Source organism: Diceros bicornis, chromosome 5 (assembly GCF_020826845.1).
Source record: "Diceros bicornis minor isolate mBicDic1 chromosome 5, mDicBic1.mat.cur, whole genome shotgun sequence".
Taxonomy (NCBI): Eukaryota; Metazoa; Chordata; class Mammalia; order Perissodactyla; family Rhinocerotidae; genus Diceros; species Diceros bicornis.
Genome location: NC_080744.1, coordinates 52732933 through 52756928, shown reverse-complemented (window position 1 = coordinate 52756928; position 23996 = coordinate 52732933). Strand labels below are relative to the sequence as shown.

Here is a 23996-nt window from a genome sequence, read left to right as displayed (position 1 = left end):
GATGAAAGAAGCTAGTCAGGCAGGAAGGCGGAAGGAAGTCACTCTACTTCTGCAAAGGGTTGAGATGACTAAAAGAATATGGAGTTTTCTGGAGACAGGGTCAGGCAGAAAAGGGACTTCTATTGCCTACCATGCTAACAATGTTAAACTTAAGTCTGGGGCAATGGGGAGCCAAGAGAGTTACTTAAGCAAAGGCTGACACGATCAGATTTGTTCTTTTAGGTAAAGATGCTGGAAGCAGTACAGAATATAACCTGGGGCAAACAGCCTCACTGGCATGCACCCCATTGGATGCTAAGGTGAACCCCTTTGTGTTAGCTTCCTGGTGCTCAGAAACCCTACATTCTCTGACAATGATATATGTCTTGGCTAACTCACCTGTTATTTCTTTCACAGACTGATGTGGGTCAATATAGTTGTCCTTCTTGAATTGGCCTAATGAAAGTACTGTGAACTAACATACAGTGTTGACTTTTGAAAGGGTCAAAGTGCAATAGCCTAAATCTCTACAGATTATCTCAATTCCATACAACAAAGATGTCCTCTTTTGTCTACCATGTTTCCCTTCCCCACTTATACTATCTGTGACAGTGAAGAATCTAGACGCTTCCAATAAATATCTTGCATCTCACGTGTGGTACTAGTTTAATTTTCCTTATAGTCAAATCACTATAAACATGCCTAAACACCATGTTCAACTACCTTTCAATGAATATACCATGTTAACTCGAGCTTTGACACGAGGTCTGAAGGTGATAAAGACATGATGGGTCCAGAGGAGAATCCTTTCACTCAGTAGTCTATTGGCATGTACACGATCACGCAACAGCACAAAAGGCCACTAGCAAGGACACAGAAGGGAATGAGAAGGAAAAAACAGACAAGTCTCCTCAACGCACTGAAAATTAAATGTTTCGCTTTTCTCCCTTAAACTAAACTGAATCTCAAAAACAGCTAAGATAGGCCAATCAACAAGAGGCTTTTTTTTTTAACCGTCTCAGTTATAATCACCCCAAACAGTCTATTTCCCAGACTTTTTATTGTTATAACAAACAAACCCATCTTTCACTTCTTGTCATTTGCAATTACCATGCCATAATTGAAAATCAGTGAATCATGATGGCGCTTAGGGGAGAGACGGCCTACTAGCTCTGAGCTGTCACTATAGTCATCACAGAATAAACGAACAATACTGAGAGTTCTTTCTTCATCATCTTTAACCTATATATTGCAGAGACTCTAAAAAATTTATACTTTGTAATTCCCCTCTTTCCCTAAAGATGGCATGATATTTCAAAGCATTTTCCCCTTCAAAACACTCCTTTTCTCTTCTTCAACAGCCAACATGAGGCCCACACCAAAAGACTTCAACATAATTTAGAACGTCTTTGTCGGGGCCAAGAATTCAATTAAGAGAAAAATTATCTTGCAAGAGTTTGGGCAATTCAGCCAATTAACTCTCTTGTAACTTTGCTGAGAAAAGAACTTGAACTGTCTAACAAAAGGCTTCACAAGTCAGAAGGAACAGGCTAGGGCAGGGGTGAAGGATTCCAGAAATTTGGGTCCTGTCTGCAATCCCACCCCATTAGCAAAGCCACACAACGCCCTAGTCCTCAGACCCTTAGAAACGCCTAGAGGGGTACAATGCTCCACTCTGTAAGGGGCTACAGAACTTCATGGGCCTCTAAATCTCACAGACTTAAAATGGTCAACAGCAGAACTGTTGAGCTTATTCTCTGTGAACAAACTGACGAAACTGAGTTGTACTCTGAAAGGAAAAAGAAGAGAAACAACTGGCAATGGTGTGGGAGAGGCGGTCTTGCCCTGCCATCTGTTCCCAAGCCAGATTCTCTTGCTCCGTCCCGATACCCTCTACGGTCTGACGCGCTGATTCGGTTGACTCACCTTGGTTGCTTCTTCCACACTCTCCCTCAGGGCCTGCAGCTCGGCGTCATACTGCTCCTTCAGTTTGTCCATCTCCTGGTCGTGGCTGGAAACCTCTTCTTTCAGGGCTCCCTTCAGGGCAGTGAGTTCACGCTCCCTCTTTCTCAAGAGGTCTTCCTGCTCCTCTTTGGCAATGAGCAGATCTTGAAGATCTCGTTTTGCCTCTAAGAGTTCCTAAACAGAGGAAACGTGGACGGGGAGGTGAAGATCGAACATCTTTGTCAAGTGGTCCTGCATCTCCTCTACAATTTGGCCACCCAGACGAGCGCCATGCTCTCACCTGTCCTCCACTCTCTACCCCCTCACACGTCTCCCAGTTTAGACGATCTCTTCCTCTCCCCTTTCACTTCTCAGAGGCCACCATTCCTCTTGATATGTCTGTCTTAGCTTTTTTGAGATTTGATTTAATTTGAGAGAGAAAAGGGAAACTGATTTAATTTTCATTGCCTTGAGGGGACATGTCTGGCTTTTCTCTCTCATTTCATTTCTGTGTAATGGTCTGTTTCCCTTGCTATTGGCCTTGACGTGCTGTTGTTTCACGGGGGACAGGCCCACCTGCTGCTTGCTTCCTTCCCACAGGCCTTGCTTCCTTGACACCCCCCTAGAACTCTGCGTGTGGTTAAACCCTTAATCCATGATCTTAGTACTTGGGATGACTCTGCCCCATTCTCTTTCTATCACACTTGTCCATCTGAGCAGGGCACAATATTCACATTTTCTCCTTCTTAACTGCCAAGAGTTCATGAGGAAAGTCATAAAACTGGGGCAACAAGTTCCACTACAAATCGCATTACCTAAACCCAAGTATGCCCTGCCAAAAGCTCAGCATTCTTTTTACTTCACCATCTTTGTCCTAGACCTGCTCAGCTCTCCTCTAGCTCGCGACTCGCCCTCTCCGGCAGACACCTCCCACTCAGCCAGGACTTGGGCACGACTGCCTCAGCTTCCTCTCCTCCCAAGCTCTTCTCTGCACTCCAGACCTTTTCTCCACCCAAAGCCATGTCACAGACAATGAGCTGTCCCTTGCCAGCCTGCTCCAAGTCTTTACTCTATCAGCTATCTTTATTTTTTCTGTCATTTTGTTCATTTCCGTTTCCTTGAATCTATGTTCTCTCAGGGCACAAGAATCCTGAGTCAACGGCCAAAAAAAAACCAAGCTTTACCACCAAACTTTTTGAAATATAATTTTTATTCATTTTCTCTACTTCTTGGCCACCTATCCACTCCTTAATCTCTTGCTAGATGGCTTTTGTTCCTACTTTACTAAGACTGCCCCCTCCAAGGTCACAGTGACCTCCTAATCACCATACCCGATGGCCTCTTCTCAGTCCTCACTTTCTTGACCCCTCTTTGATCCTCCCCACCTGTCTCCTTAAAATTCTCCTTTGCCTTGCAGTTCAAAGACAGTACACTCTCCTGCTTTCTTCCCTCAGGTCACTTTTTCTGTAACAATCTTTTCTGGCTTTTCTCGCTCTTCCCAAAAGCTAAGATGATCCCCAAGAATGCAACTTTGCATTCTTCATTCTTTTTTGGCAAGCTCGTCTACTTTTTTTTCCCAACTATTCATTCTGTGTAAATAACTCCCAAACCTTTACCTCCAACCCTTATATGAGTTCAGACCTGCACTTCCAATGACCTGCTAGACACGTCCATCTGACGCCCCACAGGCACTTCAGATTCAGTAGGTTCATGTTCTTCAGTGAATTCATCATGTTCTTTCCTTTCCTCTTCCTCTGTTCATTATTCTTGTGAATGGCATCACCCGCTCAGAGCTCACAAGCTAAGGAACTTGGCAGCAAACTTGACCTCTCTTGTCTTTGTCCCTCACAACTAAACCGTTAGTTCCGTATCATCTTAGATCCTTTCCCTCATACCTCCCTGGTTTAAGCGCGCATCACCTCCTGCCCAGGTGGTTCACAACAGCCACTCAACTGCTCCCCGCAACCAGTCCGTACCTGCAGCCTCTGCCATCATCCACACAGCATCCTCTGTCTGGAGCGCCCTTCTTCCCTCTCAGGCCCACCTCTCTCTGCTTTCAGAAAATCTCTCAAGACTCTGATACTAAATAACCTCCTCCAAGAAGTCTTCCTTGAATTCCCTTCTTGAATACCCATCTCACTTTAGCTGTACTTCTCACAGCACTTAATACTTTTTTTACATTGCAGTCCACATATTTACATTATTTTATTATCTCCCCTGCTAGACTGTCAGCTCCTTAAAAGAAGGATATAGATCAGATTTATTATATTTTTGATGCATGGATCAATGATATTGGCAGCGTGTCTGTTCTGGATATAAACATATTAACGCAGAGTATAGCAGGAGTCTGAAGAGCTCAGAATTCTGAACTAGTCTATTCTTTCACGGGTAACTTCCGAGTAAATATACATCCTGTTCTCTTGGAGCTCCTGGAGAACCGGAGGAATAGTTGCCACCTGGGGACCCGAGGCCTCAGAGATGATAAGCTACTCTCCCTTCAAGAAGTATGTCATTGGTGAGGGGATGAAACTGTTCGTATAGACTTAGGTACGTATACCTGAGAACAGAATCTCTTTCCTTTTCTCGAGGATATGCACAGCCATTAAACCAGGAGAACCTCTGCAATCTCAGGGTAGAGCTGCATTGCATAGAACAAGACTTAGTCCTCCAAGAATCTAGCTAGTAGGCATTGATAAGCTCAGATGAAAGGTCAAGAGATTCATCCAGGGAACTAGGGCAACTCTGGCTCTTCTAAAACACCAAACACAGAACACATAACCAAATCGTAAGAAAACACATCCCGTCCTGATATTTATCGAAGAGGACAGGGCAGCCTGCTGCTGCCACTGGCCAGCCCCTCCTTAAGGAGTGTCAGAGAACCCCCCCAACACTGTTGCTACTGGCTACCCCTGTACGTCTTCCTGGAGGCCCTGCCAGCCTCTTCACAACAGCCCCTGTGATTCTAACCCGTATCCTGCTCTTACTCTCACACATTTCTCAATTGTTTTGATGATAAGACAGTTCCTCTTCCCACACTTATCTCTTGAAGGATATATCTGTGTTTTGTGCTGCTTTTCATGTACTGCCTCAACGCATGTCAAGAACCTAGGTTTTATGGTCCATTCTACACCGACATGTTGTTATCTGTGGCTGGGGCTATTGCTTAAGTGGACTGTGTTGCACAAATCCAATCAGATTATACTTCACCATATCACCTAGTAGCACTTGAAGTTTTCCAGAGTAGAGACCAAAAGGCACAGGAGATTTCAAAAACTTCACTTCATCACCTCAGTGGCTTTACTGCTAATTATATCAAGCCAAAGAGAGAGAAAACACATAAACTTCCAAATACAAGGAAATATCCCTTAGAACTGAATGCCTCTCTGTAGACTTCAATTAAAGAAAACAAGAAAAAGTCTTGGTCATTCAGAATCAGTGCTTTCAACCCATACACATCCAGGCTAGTCACATACATGCAAGTAGCCAGAAGAAAGAAACCTAATGTGTATGTATTGGGGTGGGGGCTATAAAAGTTGACTGTGTTTGGCATTTACTACGTAATAAGAACTGTGGTAAGCATTTCTAAAAATCCAAGGAGATGGGCCGGCCCCGTGGCTCAGCAGTTAAGTGCGCGTGCTCCGCTACTGGCAGCCCGGGTTTGGATCCCGGGCGCGCACCGACACACCGCTTCTCCAGCCATGCTGAGGCCATGTCCCACATACAGCAACTAGAAGGATGTGCAACTATGATAAACAACTATCTACTGGGGCTTTGGGGAAAAAAATAAAAATAAAAATCCAAGGAGATGACTATTATTATTCTCATTCATAAATGAAAAAAAAAAAAACTGGAGCTCTGAGAGGCTAACATGCCTAAGATCGCACAGCTTCTAAGGGGTAGAGCCAAGATTGAGACCCACATTGGATACCATGCCCCTTCTCTTCATCATACAGCTTCTGCAGGCCTGACAACAAAGCTACACACTCAAGAGGGGCTGAGAAGCAAGCAATTACACTGTGCTCAGTCTCTTAGATGCAAATAGAACAGAGCACTGTGTCTGGCTGGAAGTCCTATAAGGAAGTCCTATAAAGTCCTCTTTAAACTATAGCAAAGAAACATGATCAGAATCTGAAAAGACAAGAAAGAAGGACAGTTGAAAGAAAAAGGAAATATGCTCTGGGACATGGTTGTTATTCACAGCAGCAAGTAGCTATCCTGACAGCAGGTGCACTGAGAGACACACCAGGATGTCCAGAGCAGTAACTTTGCCCACAGAAAGCTTCATTTCACACACCACCTATTCACAGGTATTCCACATCTAAATGAGAAAAATACTAGACCCTCTTCTGCATAAATGTTTCCTAGAAGTTCTATAGGGCCGCTATCTCTGGCCCACACTCATTGAAACGGTAAATAAAAGGTTTTATAGCAAAATTGTAGCTGACAGAGAATTACGTAATTTTTTTTCTAGAAAGATAGCCTAGTGAGTATAACACAGCTGGTGAGAAATACGATTTTTTTTAGTTTTTTATTAAATTTTGTATAATGTTCAGTAGTATCACTACCAGTGAAGTTTATGACTATTTTAGAGACCTCAGTTCTGAGCACAGTCTGTCCTCAGATCAATACAATTTCATAACAAGACTATTTTACTGATATTTAAATACTTGCATCTTGGCAAATGCCTGGGATAAACCACCACCAGATTCTGCTGGACTGAGGCCCATCTGTCAGCCCTGCAGGCTCCCATCAAAGATGATGGTTGATAATTGGAAAACGCCACTGTCACGGCACTTAGAGCCATGTCTCATGTTTACCCATTTCTCCCAGAATGCAGGGAAATGCATTTATGGACAAAGAAGTGGCTGAAAACTTGTTCTATAATCATTTTGTAACTTGAATTTAAAAAAAAATGCAGAACCATCAATTGTTCAACTAAGAATAACAAAGTCATACTATTGTTGGTCAATTATATGGCTTATCCTAAGCAAACAGGGTATTTTCTACTATTTCTTTCTTTCTTCCTTTGTTTTTTAAACTATTTTATTCTCTCTTAATGTTACTTTACTGATTCTATATAAGGGCCCAATGTTATTTAACAAAATGTGAAGTATTAAAAGAGATTTCATGAAAAATCTTGTGCATTGTGCAGGCCTCACAAAATAAAGGGCCTTCAATCTTTTTCAAACATTCAAAAGCAGAAATGTTTACTGTTCATTAAGAGTCTATTCTAAGCCAAACACCATGAAAACTTGGCCACAACTGTTATCAGATTCCCCCAGGCCACTTTTTATTAAGATATGAAGAATAAATTGAATGTGACAAGGAGATGGAATCTATTTTATTAGTGATATAGAAACCATAGATCATGTTTTAAATGTTGCTGACAAGTCAAAGAACATGATAAAAACAGTGAGGATGATTTTCCAGAGGGAGAGAAACCCACTTTGGCACAGAGAAGCTAACTGTGCCCTAACTCATCGTGCAGAAAAGCAGCAGTAGATGATATAGTTCCTGTTACAGGAAAGAGGCAAATAACCAGAAAGCCAGCAACATCAGGAACATTTTTAAGAAAAGATGTGTCTCTCACTATCAGCCTCTGCCTGAAAACACATCACCAAAACTAAGGCTTATATCGTCATCTGAGTTATCGCTATGAATAAGTCAATACACTAATTAATTAATGTTCAGTTCATATATGCTGGGTACACTGTTTTAAAGAGGCAAAGAAGCTACAGTTCATTTCAGAATTATTCTCTTTTTTTAAAATGGTGACATTTTAAAAGTAATTTAAATACTGAAATTTATTTATTCATTTGCTCTGTTGCTTGGCACCATGCTAGGCACGAAATGGGGGAAGAAGCAAAGATGATATGTTCTTGAATTAGCTGGCTAGTAGAAGAAAGAGATAGATAACAAAAATAGAGCAAGGTCAAATGTGCTAAACTAGAGAATCTAAAAGGACAGAAGATATCAGGGGAAAGAGCAAGTAAAATTACAGGTTTCAGTTATTGGAAAATTTCAGCAACTTAAGAGACGTCCCAGTAGCTAAGATAACATCTTTCCCTTTTAGACTTAATGAAACGTCACACGGGAAATCACAGAATATGGCAAAGTCTTACCTTCTATTTAAATTTGTTTGTGAAGCTACATTTTTATTGAAAACCATAAACTGTTCAGTGATATCCTTTCTGGGAACTTATCCTTAGGAAATCTTTCTAAAGAAGTAAAAGGACACATGTAAAAAACACTCACCACACTTTTTCATAATTGAAAAAAAAAGAGAAAGAACAAATATAGGAGGATGATTAAATATATTGTGGTTTATCTCCTAAAAAAATGAAAGATGGAGCCGCCCTGGTGATCTAGTGGTTAAGATTCGGTACTCTCACCGCCTTGGCCCAGGTTAGTTTCCCGGTAGTGGAACCACACCACCAGTCTGTCAGTTGTCATACTGCGGTGGTGGCTCACAGAGAGAACTAAAGTAACAACTAGGATACACAACTATGCACTGAAGCTTTAAAAAAAAAAATGAAAGATGAAGACTATAGAGTATAATAAGGAAAAATGTCTCTGACAAATTAACTTCTAAAACAGGTATCGAAGCTCTGGGGACACTATAATTGTCCCTAAATTATAGACGGGTAGATGAGACCTATCAATGGATAGGGAGGCAAACAGAAAATGCAAAGATAAAAATCACTGTTACCGTGTTAGGAAAATATGTGTATTTCCACCACCCCCTCCCATTTTGAAATTTCATTTTATGTTATTTTAATAATATTTCAGTGATAATTACACATACTTTCAAAGCCCCTTTATAATGTACCTGGTCTTTGCAACTCTGAGCCCTGAGAAGAAGGCAGAGCCACGGGAAGTAGCATATTACCACGAATGCGGTAGTTTGAAGGAATTGTTGGATAAAAAGAGAAATACCAGGTAGTAAAGAACAGGCCTGAGGGCTTCCCAGGAGAAAAGGGCTAAACAGAGACAGAGAGATGGTCCTATGGGAGAAGAGAAATGAGTCCTCTCCTCCCATGGAAAAACGAATTCATGAGAACTCCTATGCTGTATAGCCCCAAGCGCTCTGCTCTCCCCTCCTGCCAAGTCCTGGGGAAGAGAGAGGCTAAGTTCTAAGAGCAAGAACTTAAAATCCCTCCTGGGGAATTACTTCAAAACCAAACAACGATGGGGGTGAGAAAATAGTTGACAGCTGAGACTTACAGGGACTTGTGAGCCAGCAGCTTTTAACCTCAAGAAAGGGACAAAGAAAAGACCCAAGCCTTTAGGGGAAAAGCAGTAAAAAATGAAAGTTAAATACTAACAAGGTACCTTTATTTTTTGATGGTTTGTTTGTTTGTTTTGTTCTAAATTGTATCATTTATTTGCTGGGCTGTTCCTAAAAATCAAAGCTTATAAGGAACTAAATTTCAAAACTATGTCAAAAATACAGGTAATAATAATGTTATAGCCAACATCAAAATATCTTAAAACGGGTGCAGAGATGAAAGTTCTGTCTTTTCCTGACCTTCCATTATACTAATTCCCAACAAAAAATGTAGTCATTCAAAACATATTCTTGCTCTCTAATCATTTCATGTATGTGTATCTACTCCCTCAACAGGATAGTAATCTAATTCAGCGAAGAGATAATAATTGCCTTTGGAAAATCCCATAATAATTAAGAAGTGCTAAGCAGAGGAAAGCATCAACCTTATCCACTAACTCAGATTGATAAGAGCTAAATATTCAATAGTGGATATACTGATAGGGGCAGAAGCCAGATGGGCAGCCTGTGTACATAGTAAATACATTCATTCATTCATAGTGCATCCATCCAACCATCCACCAAGTATTTCCTGACTGCTATATGTCCCAGGCCGAGGGATAGCTGCTGCAGATAAAACGCTACGCCAACCATCACCAACCCTGCCTCCTGGAACATATGGCCTTATGGTGGCTTTAAACAAATAAAGACTTAACTTGTGATAAGTGCTGTATGGGCTTTAATGTCTTTAAAATGGTTTTCCGTAAATAGCATTACTTAACAAAGTATTTTTGCCCAAAGTTTAACCTGAATCTATTAGTGTTTACATACAAATTCAAATTTACTAGGAATACAGGGGATAGTGAACCAAGTTAATGGACACCATAATCCAGAATGTGAGGCACTGGTCTGGTCTCTTCAGAAGAGAAGGAATGGGAGAAAAAGAACAAGCGAGTAGGGGATAGGGATGCGGAGTGCTATCCACACTAAGATAAATGGACTCAGAGATAACAATGAAAGCAATGTGGGATTATTGATTGGATCCTGCCTTGGGGGGGCGGGGGGAACAACTATAAAATATACTTGGGGGACAACTGGCAAATTTTAAATAAGGACTAGGTATTGGAATTATGTTATACTATAGATATTATAGGAATTATTAATTTTTTAGTATAATAACAGCATTGTGGTTACAAGAAAATTCCCTAATTTTTCAAAGATGCGTGCTGAAGAATTTAGGAATGAGGCATGGTGTTATCTGTAATTTGCTTTGAAATGGTTCATCAAAGAGGAATAGATGGATGAAAAAAAATAGGAGGATGAACGGATGAACAGATGAATAAATGCACTAAATATGGTAAAGTGTTGACAACGTTGGATTTGGTTTGGGGCTGTATGGGAGTTAATGTGTTATTCTTTCTATTTTTCTGTATGGTTTAAAATTTTCCTAAGACAATATTTAAAAACTATTATATATGATGCTCTTACAGAATCTAGCCATAGGCACCACAGGGGGAGGAAATGCATACAACAGAATATGGCTCCTAGGACCCAGTCCCCTCACACACACTCCAGCACCATCTCAGCCTCTCCAAGCAGATGAGGCTTCTCTTTTCACCTGACCCCACAGCCCCCTTACCTCAATCAGAACTCCCTTCTCCCTGTCCTCGGATCGTTTAGCACTGTCCAATTCATCATGCATTTCTGAGAGCTGGTCCTGGAGATCCCTGATCTCAGTCTGGTGCTGTTCCCGCTCCATCTTCACCTGGAACAGCCTGGCAGGGAAGGAAGCCCATCAGACAGACTCTCCTGGGCTCTGCTTATTTTCATCCAATCCGATTTCAGACCTTCAGATGGTCAAGCAGAGTCATCTAAAGCCCCAACAAGCCTCTCATTCTCTGTTCTGCACTGAACAAGGAATCACAAACCAGAAAAGCCACCAGGTAAGAACTCACGTCTATAGTCTAATTTGCCCAACAAGAAGACAAGTGAGAACTCAAACCAGTGCAATGGTTATACAGTGACATTTTCTCCCCAAAAGGAGACCGTAGGGTACCAGAATTTGGATATAGAAGATAAAGAATTAACAAAAAGAACAGAACATTTTTGATAAATATTTTCACTAATGCCACTCTACTCCCCACTCCTCGCCCCCCCCAGTACTGTAGACCAGGAGAGTCAGCAAATTATGGCCCATGGGCCAATCTGGCCCTCTGTCTGTTTTTGTAAACAAAGTTTTATTGGAACACAGCCATACTCATTCATTTACATATTGCTTATGGTCTTTTGCAAAATATAATGGCAGAATTCAGTGGTTCCAACAAAGAACATATTGGCCCATAAACCCTAAAGTATTTACTATCCGACAGAAGAAGTTTGCCAGTTTCTGCTCTAAACCAAACTCACAGCTCTTCTACCTTTTTATTTTGTAAAGTCTTTACTATACTCTAAATTTTCTGATTTTTGTCCTACCAACTTCTTTTCTGAAATTAACCTCTAAGAATCTTCTAAAAGCAAACACCACACCATCAAAATTGCAAAAGAAATCAAATGCTTTTATTATGTAATGTCGTTTTTCCTGAATTCCCCTCTAGATTTCACTCCTGCTTAACCTTTCACTTAAGGCTGCCATCATGTCCAGAGGGCTTCAAAGCACTGTACATTTTCAAACCTTGGTTTCAGATCCTTTGGTCACAGATTTTAATACGACACAATGACAGGGCCATCTTGGGCTTGACTTTCCTTCTCTGCAGACTTAAAAAAAAGTATAAGCACTGGTCACAGAGACCAGCACCAAACCAGGACAAAATTCACAAGCCAGGAGGTTGCAGAGGTCACATGACATGTGCCTTCTGGAGGCTGGGCCCAGGCTCTTTGAAATCTGTCTTTAGATACCACCACTCAGTGCCCCCAGCTTCTCACTTATCTGCTATGAGATCCACTCTAAGGGCTGAAACTTTATGAGACATGCTTGAAGGTCTATAAAGAATTTTTAAATCATCAACCTTTCTGCCTAGCAGTCTACACATGTCACCAGTTTCACAATTTAACAAGGTTAAGAGGGTGGAAAGGAAGGGTCAGCAGCCCCTATAAATATTTGGAAGGCTGGGTAGTAATAAATGGACAAAAAGGTTCTGGCCACCTCGGATGCAAGACCCTTGGCCCAGAACTTACTCCTCCAGGTTTTTCCGGAGCTCCCCTTCACTTTCTTCCAGGCGCTGCTGCAGCACGGAGTTCTCTTCCACCTTAGTGTCACGCTGGCTCTGGAGCTCTTCTAAGTTTGCTTTCATTCTCTCTCTCTCTTCTTTGATGTTCTGTTGATTCTAATATGAAGAAGTGTGATTTTAAAGCACCTCCACATACATCAATGTAATCCCACAGAAGCCTATTTCTAAACTCTGATGGACTCCATGTCTTTGCACTTATGTTATTAAATAACTAAATCAAACTACATAATTAAAGCATAACAGTTTGTAACTAGAAAGAGTACTAAATATTTAATGAATTGTAATACTTGTAAAAGAGAAACACAAACACAGCTAAACCTTATTCTGCTAATTCTATTACTTAGTTCAGATGTTTTATATACATTTAAGCTTCTTATTGGCCTGCCTGAATCCAACAGGGTTTCTTTTACTCTGTCAAAGCAAACAATCTCTATACGCTTTGGTTACTTAAAAAAAAAAATTATTTGGCCAGCAGGAGCCAAATGTACAGGAATTTACTCAGTGATGAGAAGAATGTTTCTTGTGAGAAAAAAATTGGCTTTCACTTCACTTGGGCAACCCAAGGTGTTTAAAATATTCTTTATCAATCAAGACAAAAATGAAAAAAAATAATATAATGGAAAAATCAGATACCTTGACTTCTAGTTGAAGCTGTCTCTGAAGTTCAGCCACTTCTGTGGTCAACTTATTTTTCTGTTCCAATAGATCTTTGACTTCAGATGAAGAATTAGAAGCCTGCAATTAATTACACAGACATCCTAATTTAAATGTTAAAATGCCTTATTTCCATTCTCTTCTGCACTAAAATGTAATCAGAGCAGTAATACTGAACATCTGAAGACCCAATTCAAATGTCAACCCCTAGAGAAAGCCTTCCCTGACTTCACAGGCAGAGTCAGTCATGCTGGCGCCCTCGGGACTCCAGTGAACTTTATTTTACAGCATTTATCCCAGATAAATTATCAGAGGAATTATTTCATCAGATATCTCAACACTAGTCCAATATAACTAAAACTTTTTTCTTGGTAGAAATTGACCACTGATTCTAAAGATTACATGGAAAGGCAAAAAGACCTAAAATAAGCATGACAATCTTGAAGAAGAATAAAGTTGGAGGACATACATTACCAGATTTCAAGGCTTACTACACAGTTACAGTAATTAAAACTGGTATCAGCACAAGAAGAGACAAGTAGACCAATGGAACAGAACAGAGAGTCTAGGTGTTAGAGAGGACGTAGCGACGGGAACTGGCATACATTACTGGTGGGAACGTAAATTGTTTCAACCACTCTGTAAAATCACTTGGCAGTATTTAAAAGCTAAACATACGCCTACTTTATGACCCAGCAATTTTACACCTGGATATATACCCAAGAGAAATGAGTGAATGTATTTATCATCAAAACATGTACAACAATATTCATAGCAGCTTTATTCATAATTCCAGCCAAAAACTGGAAATGTCCATCAAGAGTGTATACTACGGAATAGTGATACAATGGAAAACTACACATCAATAAAAAGGAACTACTGATACATGCGACATTAATGAATCTCACTGATATAATATTGAGGAAACAAAGCTAGACATACAAGAGTATATACTGTAAACTTTTATTTGTATAAAATTCAAGAAAGGTAAAACTAATTTATGTGATAGAAGTCAGAATATGATTGCCTCCAGAGGGAGGAGGTGTAATTGATTGGGAAGGGCACAAGGAAACCTTCTAGGGTGATGGGAGTGTTCTGTATGTTGATCTGGGTGCGTCTGCATGAAGCATAACTGTTGATCTGGGTGCGTCTGCATGAAGCATAACTATGTGAAAAATTCAACGAACTATACAGTTAAGACTTGTGCAATTTACTGTATGTAAGTTATATCCCAATAAAACATCATAAAAAAATAAAAATCAATATTTGTTGAAGATTCATCTGTTGCATGAAGTTATACCCAAAGCCCACATCTCTGTGTTCCCAAGACCCTTTGTACATACATTTATTACAGAAATTGCATTACACTGGGTAATGTAACGACCCAATGACCATAACCACCAATGAGATGTGTATCCCTCACTCTCTGCATATGTCTGCATATAAGTAGCAAATACATATATGTTAGCTAAATTGACTTTCTTCTTTTAGATGCCACATTTCCATAATAAAGGGAGACATGATGAAGAGAGAGCTTATTAAAGAGTCTATTAGATGGGGCGGGCCCCATGGTGTAGCGGTTAAGTGTGCGCGCTCTGCTGCTGGCGGCCCGGGTTCGGATCCCAGGCGCGCACCGACGCACCGCTTGTCAGGCCATGCTGTGGTGGCATCCCATATAAAGTGGAGGAAGATGGGCACGGATGTTAGCCCAGGGCCAGTCTTCCTCAGCAAAAAGAGAATTGGCATTGGATGTTAGCTCAGGGCTGATCTTCCTCACAAAAAAAAAAAGAAAGAAAATAAAGAGTTTATTAGAAAATACCATTTTTGTATGACTATGAATATTAATGGATCTCATTTTTTTCTTCCATAAACATAACAGGATGACACTCTCAAAAGAATTTGGCTAAAACCCTACAGCAAAGTGGTTAGAAAACTACAAATAGGGAGGGGAAGAGATAAAAGCAGGAAGCAAAGCTAGAAAAGGCAGTGACTTGGCTCCCATGCACCTGAATCCAGACATGAGTTGTGCGTGATGAACTCGGAATGAGGTAATTACTCCTGTGAAGGGGACCAGGACCCAACAGTCAACCAAAACAAAGGACTTTCAATTTTCTAAGGCAAAATGAGAACAATCCTTTTTAGAAATCTAAATCCAACCCAATGAGGGAAATTGTAGATTGTTCTTTCCCAAACAAAAACTCTGCCTGCTTTGCTGTTTTCCAATATGGTCTTAGTCCATAATGGAGAGGGTTCTTATACTCTCTCGCAGGAAATCACTTAACTGACACCAAAAAGATAAAATCTCCAAAGCCTTTGCCAGCAAACAATCAGATTCAGAAAATAAGAGGGAGGGAAAGGGAGTAGAAAAATATGGGCAATTAAGCAGTCACGGCACTGTGATCAGAGCCAGAAGTCTAAGAGCCTAAATTCATCTTCTCATCATCTCTGGCTGGATTCAGCAGCAGTTTCTTAACTGGTCTCCCTTCCTCTAGTCTTACCTCTCTCCAAAAGCCACAAAAGGAATGAATTTTACAAATATAGCACTATTCATTCCTGTTTAAAGTCCATCAGTGGTAGCCCATCACCTTCAGCCTGAAATGCAAGCTTCTTACTGTGATTTCTGAGGTCCTTCCTATCGGGCGTTTCCTCCCCACGTGCTGGCTCTGCTCCAGCTCCACTAAATTACCTCCTGCCCCTAAATATGGCAAACACACGCCTCTTTTTATTTTATATTTGTTTGTGCCCTTCCCTCTCCCTAGAATGCCCTGCCTTCCCTTCTTCTCCCAGATAATTCTATGATCTTTTGAGACACCATTAATGTCACTGACCCCAGAAGGACTACCCTGACTTCCCCAGTTTGGGCTGGACACACCTACTCTGTGACCCACAATGACAATGTTAACATCAAGACCAAAGGATGTGCTGTCCCTAAAAATATGCACTCTTAGAGAAAAGCAAGAGTCACAGTGATAATCTGGATTTAAGAATTTTAGCAAAAAATCCTAAACTAATTTTAAGAACTATGTTGAGCTCCTGAAGCTTTCCTACAAGCAAGGTGTAAAATGTAAAAATTCCCCAGTGGACAATTAAAAATATATATACTAATATAAATATATAAATTGTATATACATATAAATTATATAATTTTAAAAATTATATATATATAAATTATATAATATATACACAAATTGTTCTATTTGATGCCAGAGTAGCAGTCAGGGGTTAGCTGAGTGCTAGAGGAATACTGAACAGCAGGCCAAAGCGGGTAGTTGATGTCTGAAAATATCCTCTGTACATATGTTTCCAAAGGTAAAAAGAAGCTATAGACAAACTTCCTGTTGTCTGCCTCTAGGTATCTTCTCTTTCCTGTCCAGGCAGAATTCCCCCAGAGGGAGAAAGGGAAGATGCAGAAGCAAGAACCCTCTTAAATGCTGTTTCCTTTTAGGGCACAAGATGTGTCTGGCATACAGTAAATGTTCATCAAACATGAGATGACTCCTTCTTTAACAAAAAAATCTCCAAGTCCCAACCCGAATTCAGTAAAATAAATTAAAGAGGCAGTTTTTTAAAAAGAATTTGGTACACTCCATTCCTTCCTTTCCCTTCCACTAATCTTGGTCAGCTTCACCAGTCTAAATTCCTTATTCTCTTGCTCTTATTCTCTTATTTCTTATTCCCGCAGTTCCACAGCTTGGTCCAAGCCTGTTCACACTCACCCTCCAAATTTGCCTACAGTGATGCTGGGGTTCTTCACCCATCACTTCATCTCATTCTTCCCAGTCTTACTTCCCCTTTCTAAATTTCACTACTTATTTGTTTCATCCTGTTATATTTTATGTATTTTTTTAAATAAAATATCTTAAAACCTTTCTGAATAAAAGACAGTGTGCAAATTAATAATATTTAAAATTTGATCTTCCATCTTAGGTCCTGCTCACTACTCAGGAAACTTCCCACTTGCTGTAATAACCAAATGTACATACCGAAGAAACAGCAATTTGTTTGCCACATTCCATGTTAAATGCCCTCTGCAAACCCCAAAACTTCAATTTACTTGATTATTTCCTGGCGTGCTCCCTGCTGCTCGAGACTTTAAAGTCTGGATTTTCTCAAAGACCAGGTTGACTTTCCTTTTAGTAGCGTCATCATTATCGGTGCTTCTGGAAAAGAGGCAACAGAAAAAAACAATGAGGGGCACCACCATCCGTCTCAGAATACATTATTTGTGTGCCATGACACACAAACAACAAGCCCTTTAAGAAGATAAATTGCAAGAGGCATGAATTAATTAAGGCTGCAAACAAAACCAGTCTGAGAAGAGAAGGATGGATGGTGTATTTTTCTTCAAATAAACTTATATGTTACCACTCAATTCAAGGCAAGTGTTCCTATTTCCAAACATGCGAAACGTCAGACATAACCACATTCTAAATAAGCTTGGAGAAAACATCCAGTGAAAATTTAGTAATTGGTTGTTTGATTCAAATAACTTCTATTCATTCCAACAAGGAATTCCTCCTGTACATGTGTCTCACACACACACAGTTTACTTTTAAATCTCACGCTAAGCCTTTGTTTAAAAAAATAAATCCCCAAGCTAAGATTGTCAACACAGCATCCCTCTGTCTAGACTTTCACAGGTAATGACCAGATAAAGTTTTACTAACTTCTACCACACCTTCTATCAAATGTACCTGGCAATTAGGAAAAAAAAATTTAAATAAGTTTCCTTAAACAGGCACCTCCTGCTAAAGTCTGTCTTACTAGTGTCTCAGTAAATCATGGGCCAAAAAAATAAAAGAATTTAGAGAAAGAATTTTAAAAATCAAAAGTTCTTCTACCTTAATCCTAACATAGTAAAACTCCTCATAGGGAGATACTAGTAACTAGTTCTTAGCTAGAAGAATCTCTTCAGTTCCTTTTTTTGTTGTTGTTCAAAAGAGCTCCTATTTTATATTTTGAATCTGACTATTTTGTCAGCTCTATATTACTGACAATTAATTGTAAGGCATAATACAAAAATATGAAGTGTTTTGATACCAGTGAGTATCTGCCAAGTGACTTGCAGTCATGTTAGGCTGTAAAGCTTTTTTTCTTCTTTTTAATCATATCTGATGAGAGAACCGAAACAGAAACTTCAAATTCCTGACCTCGAATTCCAGCGCAGTTAGTATCTAAGGACTGAAAACCAGATTACAGTACTCAAACTCAACCTCCAAGATAAGTATGTGGAAAGCACTGCTTTTAAATGACTCATATGTGCTTTAAAAATAATGGGAGCAGGGGCTCCTGGCCAATGTCAACTCTGGGAAGGGGAGGAGGTGCTTTTATTTGCAACTTCTAATAAGGAACGATTGATTACTATTGTGCGTGTGGAAGAACTGCAGGTGATGGCAGACTTAATTAAACTAAATAGTGGACATTCTTACTATCTTTGAACATGTTTTTGAAACAGTAAAGGGTCACTTAAAAAACACTCATTTTTAATTTTTAAAGTATGATGTCCTTCCCTACACTCCCCTCCCCTGCTCCTCACTCGCCACCACCCAAGACTAAATGCTGTTAGGAAAACCCCAGCCAGAGCCTTAACCCTCAAATGGCTCACACAGGGCAGGAAGGGAGGGCAAAACACAAGGTCAGAAAAGGAAACTAAGATCCCCACCATAAATGATAGTATTCTGCTCCTTTAAGGAAAATCACTAACCCTTCTTTGAGGTAATTGTAAAGTATCTGCTTGGCTGTCTCCTCATTGGTTTGTTGAGTGAGCTCTTGCTGGCCTTTTAACAGATCTGGAGTGGCCTGGAACAGAATGTCTGTTATTAGGTCACAGGATGACATTTCCAAGAAGACAAAACCCTGAAGCAGAAGCTTCCAAACACATTCCTACTTTCTAAAAACAATTCCTCAGGTGAGGATCCTCATTAGCGCTGGCTCCACCACTTATCAGCTCTGTAACCTTGGGCAAGTTACTCAACTTCTCCTCACTTCAATTTACTCACCTGTCAAATGAGGTTAATGGTGCCTACCTTCATAGGGTTGGTGTGATCCTCTTTAGTGCCTGGCACATAGCAACTCTTATTATCATTTTTATTACTATTCTTTTTTGTTACTACCCAAACACTAAATGTACCACTTAAATAAATTCCAGCACTTTAGGACTAACCTAAATTAGAATTAACCTGATTTCTCAGGCCAGAAATTAACTCAGTCACTCAATTTCATGAGGAAAGTTGATATATCTACACAAATCTAGACACTGAACCTCTGTGTGGAGACAAATTCCACATACCTTCAGATTTCACACACACACACAAACAACAAAATCGAGCCTCTCTATAGTGTTTGACAAGTTACTTTACAGACAAGACCACAATGGGAATCTAGGTGGACTTGAATTCATTTAGAAAACCATACAATTGGCAGTAGGACACAATCCGTAGAGAAAAACCCTAAAAAAACCTGGGTGTGTAATTACTGATTCAAGATGGAAAATATGTTTTCCTACAGCCTCCTGCAGCATGAGGCTGCCGGATTTAGATCATTTAGAAGGGCCAAAAAGACAAAGAAAAAACTCACACGAGTATTACCTGAGTATTGGAAGTGGAAGTAAATGTCTTCACAGAAATCTTCTTGGCACCGGAGTCAGGCGACGTTGCTGGCGCCCGACTCTGCAACATCAGCGTAGCAGTGGTTGTTTTAATTTCCTCCTCCTTTTTATTCTGTGCCGGGAGGGAGGATGCGCTCACGGTTGACCTTTCCTGACCACCTTTGTTTTCTGGAACTCTCCCATCTCTGTTCTGCGGCGGAGGCCGGGGGTGGGCTCCCTGCAGCCTGGCGAAGGCGCGGCCCGCGCCCTGTTTCCCGCGGTGCTCGGGAGCCGGCGGCCTCTGCGGGCACACCTGTGACGGCCGGAGGAGATGCTCGCTGGACTTGCCCAAGTTCCTGCTAAATTCGGTTAGGTACTCCGAGTTCCCCTGGAGACCAAAAGGAAAGGCACTGTCCACACTTCTGGACCTCTTCCTGTCCTCTGGATTGATTCTGTTTCGCTTCCCAGACCTTCCTCTTCTCTGCAGCCCAGGTTTTTGGTCAAATTTTTCAATTAACTGATCCACACCAGGAATTGATCCCGTATCGATATCCCGCCCCGTTCCCGGCAAGAAGGGGATATACCTTCTATTTTCATGACGATTCACATTGTCTGCATGAATGGCACATTCTTGATCGTCAAGTAAAAATCTGTACAAAGAGTTGGCCGATGTGGGAGTTGTGGACGACGAGGAGGACCTCCGAGACCGAGCTCCATCCAGGACGGGTCCCGCCGAATCCTGTCGCCGGAAGGGAAGCACATCCGGCCTGGTTTTCTTGGGTTCGGGGTGGGTGTGTGGGCTGTGGGCGGTTGGGGGCCTCCCGCTAGGGGAAAGGGCCTCCTCTGAGACCAGCCCCTCCTTGGTGCAGCTCTGAACATTCACACACACGGAGGTCTGCTTCTTGGGGTCATCTATGACCACAGAGCTGCATAAACGAATGGCCGTCACGTTGGACTTGGCCAGGTCTTCCAAAGGAGGGCTGGTAGGCTGGGGACTACTAGGTTTGGGAAAGCAAGTCCAAGCCTTCTTATTGTTGGTACCTTCTTCTGTTAAGGTTTTTAGCCAATTACTCTCGGAAGGTTGGTGATTTTGTAAGTTCAACTCATTCTTTTCAGGGTCGTAGGGCTGCAAAAGCTCTGGGTGTCTCTGGAAGTTCAGCATGTGGGATGGCTTCATTGGCCCCTCTTTACGTTCCAGAACTCCATTCTTGCCCTCAAAGAGAGAGGGTTGTTTGGGGTTTCTTATTGGGCTGGGTTGGGCATATGGGTTTTCTGGGAGCTGCAGTTCTTCTGCACTGTTCTCCTCAAGCACAGACCCATTGCTGGAATGCAGAGGCAGGTTATTTATCATTGGAGATGGAAATGACGGCCCGTTTTCAGAAGATGTGCCTGCCAGACACCGCTCTGTGTTATTCAGGACTATGTAGGGGTGGCCATCAATTCCCTGTACCCGAATACTGACACCATAGGAGCCTGCCTTAGAGTGCTGAGAATTCCTTGATTTTTTGGTTTCCTCACTTGCGAGTCTCAGATGGACGCCGTATTCCTGCTGCACGTGTTGATATTCACCGAAATACAGCTCCATGGTCCACTGTTCCCACTGCCAGGGAAAGAGGGGGTAAAACGGGGACATTAAGTTAGAATTACATCTGTTTAAATGAAGATTATGAGGGGAAACTTCAAAGTTCAAAGAAAACAAAACACTTTAAACAGCAAGGACACTTCAGAGCCAAATGCTCATCCAACAGGCCTTTCTGAATGCCCCTGAGCCCACTTGACCATGGTGTTTGTCAACACTGGGCTTGAACCCTGGCCTCAGGGTGGACGACCTGAAGCCTTTGGCATAATTTCATTATTCTATTTATAGCTGACGGGCTGTTCTGGTTGCTTTGTTTTTTCCTTAATTGGTTACCTCACACTTCATGCTATTTATTTTTAACCAACAGAATGTTCCAGTTACCAGCATTTCAGAACAAGTTACTTTTCCATGAAAATAATTAAGAGCTAAGGCATTCTGATTGTCACCATTTTTCTTTTTTCCTATACCGTTAATTTTCCTGTCAAAACAACCCTTTCAACCTTTTTTACGCACAATCCTGATTTGAAATCTTCATCACTATTTATTTTGGATATACTGTTTAAAACATTTTAAGGAATCAGTTGTTGGTGAGACCGACAGTAAGAGTAGATGATTAAAAATAATTATCGTTTTTTCTTACCAAAACAGTTCAAGTAACATATTGATCTGAAAAATGTTATAAAAAGCTGAAGCCTCAGGGGTCTTTATTTTGTGATGGATCCTAAGGTCAAGAATCATAGCCTCCACCTTTCTGGTGTGTGGCCGCCCTTGTCAGAGATGGCACGTAAGTCACCAGGTGGGACGCCCACCCCGCCCTACACTCGGAGGTTCTCTCACCAGAAATTCACTTCTATCACTCTGCAAGACTCCAACAGCAAAGGAGATGCAGAAAGAGCAGTAACAACTGGTCACAGATAAACTGTCTCATTTCTTTCACTGTTAGGAGCCTTTTTGAGTTTTCCTTCTATTCTGGAATCAATCTAGTAGCATATTTTCCAAGAAAATCATCTATTCAAGCCACCTTTTCTAATTTATTTGCACAGAGTTTTGCAAGGTATAAATCATTTCATCTGTTCTATATTTCTCATTATCTAATTTTGTTTATTCATGCTTTCTTCACCTGTTTCTTGATTATGCAGGTAAAAATATAAGTCCATTTTTTTAAACTGTTGTTCCCCTACAGAACTAGCTCTTAGATTTATCAATCTTTTTTTAATTTTCTAACTTATTGAGTTTTAGTTTGATCTTTCTTATTTCCTTCTGCTTTCCTTTATTTTATTTTGTTGTTCTGTCTCAAATTCCTTGACTTGCATGCTTCACATGTTGATTTTCATTCTTTAATTCTTTCCCATGAATTGTGAGCTGTGACTGTGTCAGGAATTGTGTTGGTTCCTACTAACAAAGGGACCCAAAATAGCAACTTAACAGTTAGGATTTTTTTTCCCCAGAGGTAGAGAGTCCAGTGCTGGAATAAATCCCAGGATATTTTTGAGGAACACCTCTTTTACCTTTCTACTCATCTACCTTTAGCATGTATTAGATACCTTATGATTATAAGATGGTTGATCCAGCATCACATATGCCCAAAGCTTATTAGGCCAACTGATGGTCAATCTTCTTTTTAAAGGAGATTTCCTGGAAGCCCCACTCACCAATAATCCTGTACATCTTATTGGTGAGACTTTAATCATATGGCCACCCCCACCTGCAAAGGGGGTTGGGAAGTAGGGTTTTTTAGCTAGTCATTGACACTCTCAACAAAACCAATGTTCTGTTAGTAAAAAGAGAGAAGAGAATGGATATTGGGAAGGCAGCCAATAGTTTCCACCACAGTAATGTTTCTATTATTATTTTCTAGATAGCTTCAACTTGTGGTTTTGATTTTGTCTTTGACCCAAGAGTTGTTTTTGAGAACATTTTTTCATATCCAGTATGTTTGTTGTGTTGTTTTGGCTTGGAGGGTCTGTACTTCTGTATGTTGTTAATTTCTACTTGTATTGTAGTCAAAAAATGAAGTCTCTATTACTTCTTTCTTTTTAAATGTATTGAGGTCTCTTTTGTGGGCAAATAACATGGATAATTTTTGTCAATGTTTAATGGGTGCTGGGTGTAGTCTCTATTTAAGGCATGGTATTTAAAATACGTACATACAACCCGACCAATTATTTAGTTCAGCTATAGCACATCCTTCCTTATTTTGTCTTTTTGATTTGTCTTGGGTCTTCCTGGATACATTCGCCTCCTACTACTAGCATGGTGCTGTCAGTTTTGCTTGGTGATTATTCTTTTAAAAGTGAAACATGTTAGACCTCATCACCTCCCATTTTACAGATAGGAACAATTTGGAGAAGCACATGTATTTGCAATATTCATCATCTCACCGATTCCAATGATTTCATTATGTCTACCTTCGGTTTCATCTGAGTTATACTAACATGTTTAAATAATTTAATTTTTAGTCTAAGTAAAACAAGATAGAATGAAAACCTGTACTCTCCAGCTTCCCTTCCCCAATCCCAATCACATTCCCCAGAGGAAACCAAGTACAAATATTAGTTATTTCTCCTAGTACTTACCTCCGTCTTGCTAAGTAATATGCCTAGCTGCAATTTCTTAACTTATCAATTTTACATATGGTAGATGACACACCACACATATGAATTTCTCATTCTGCTAGCTTCCCAATAATAAAATCAAGAGCCAACTGCTTATAGTACTATGATTATATAAATATTATTCACTAAAGAGCCAAATTGTAGA

The 23996-nt window shown here is 40.5% G+C and overlaps 1 protein-coding gene across 5 annotated transcripts in view; it reads right to left on the bottom strand.

Annotated features, from left to right (window-relative positions):
- CGNL1 (cingulin like 1) overlaps positions 1-23996 on the bottom strand; it is a 155184-nt gene that overhangs the window by 79242 nt on the left and 51946 nt on the right. For all 5 annotated transcript variants that reach the window (XM_058541681.1, XM_058541682.1, XM_058541683.1 and 2 more), the window contains exons 2-8: positions 19659-21257; positions 18776-18870; positions 17126-17231; positions 13051-13152; positions 12365-12513; positions 10830-10965; positions 1906-2118 (exon numbers count right to left, since the gene is read on the bottom strand). In XM_058541681.1, the coding sequence (XP_058397664.1) occupies positions 1906-2118; positions 10830-10965; positions 12365-12513; positions 13051-13152; positions 17126-17231; positions 18776-18870; positions 19659-21242 (2385 nt within the window). In that variant the 5' untranslated portion in view covers positions 21243-21257. The remainder of the gene's footprint in view (positions 1-1905; positions 2119-10829; positions 10966-12364; positions 12514-13050; positions 13153-17125; positions 17232-18775; positions 18871-19658; positions 21258-23996) is intronic.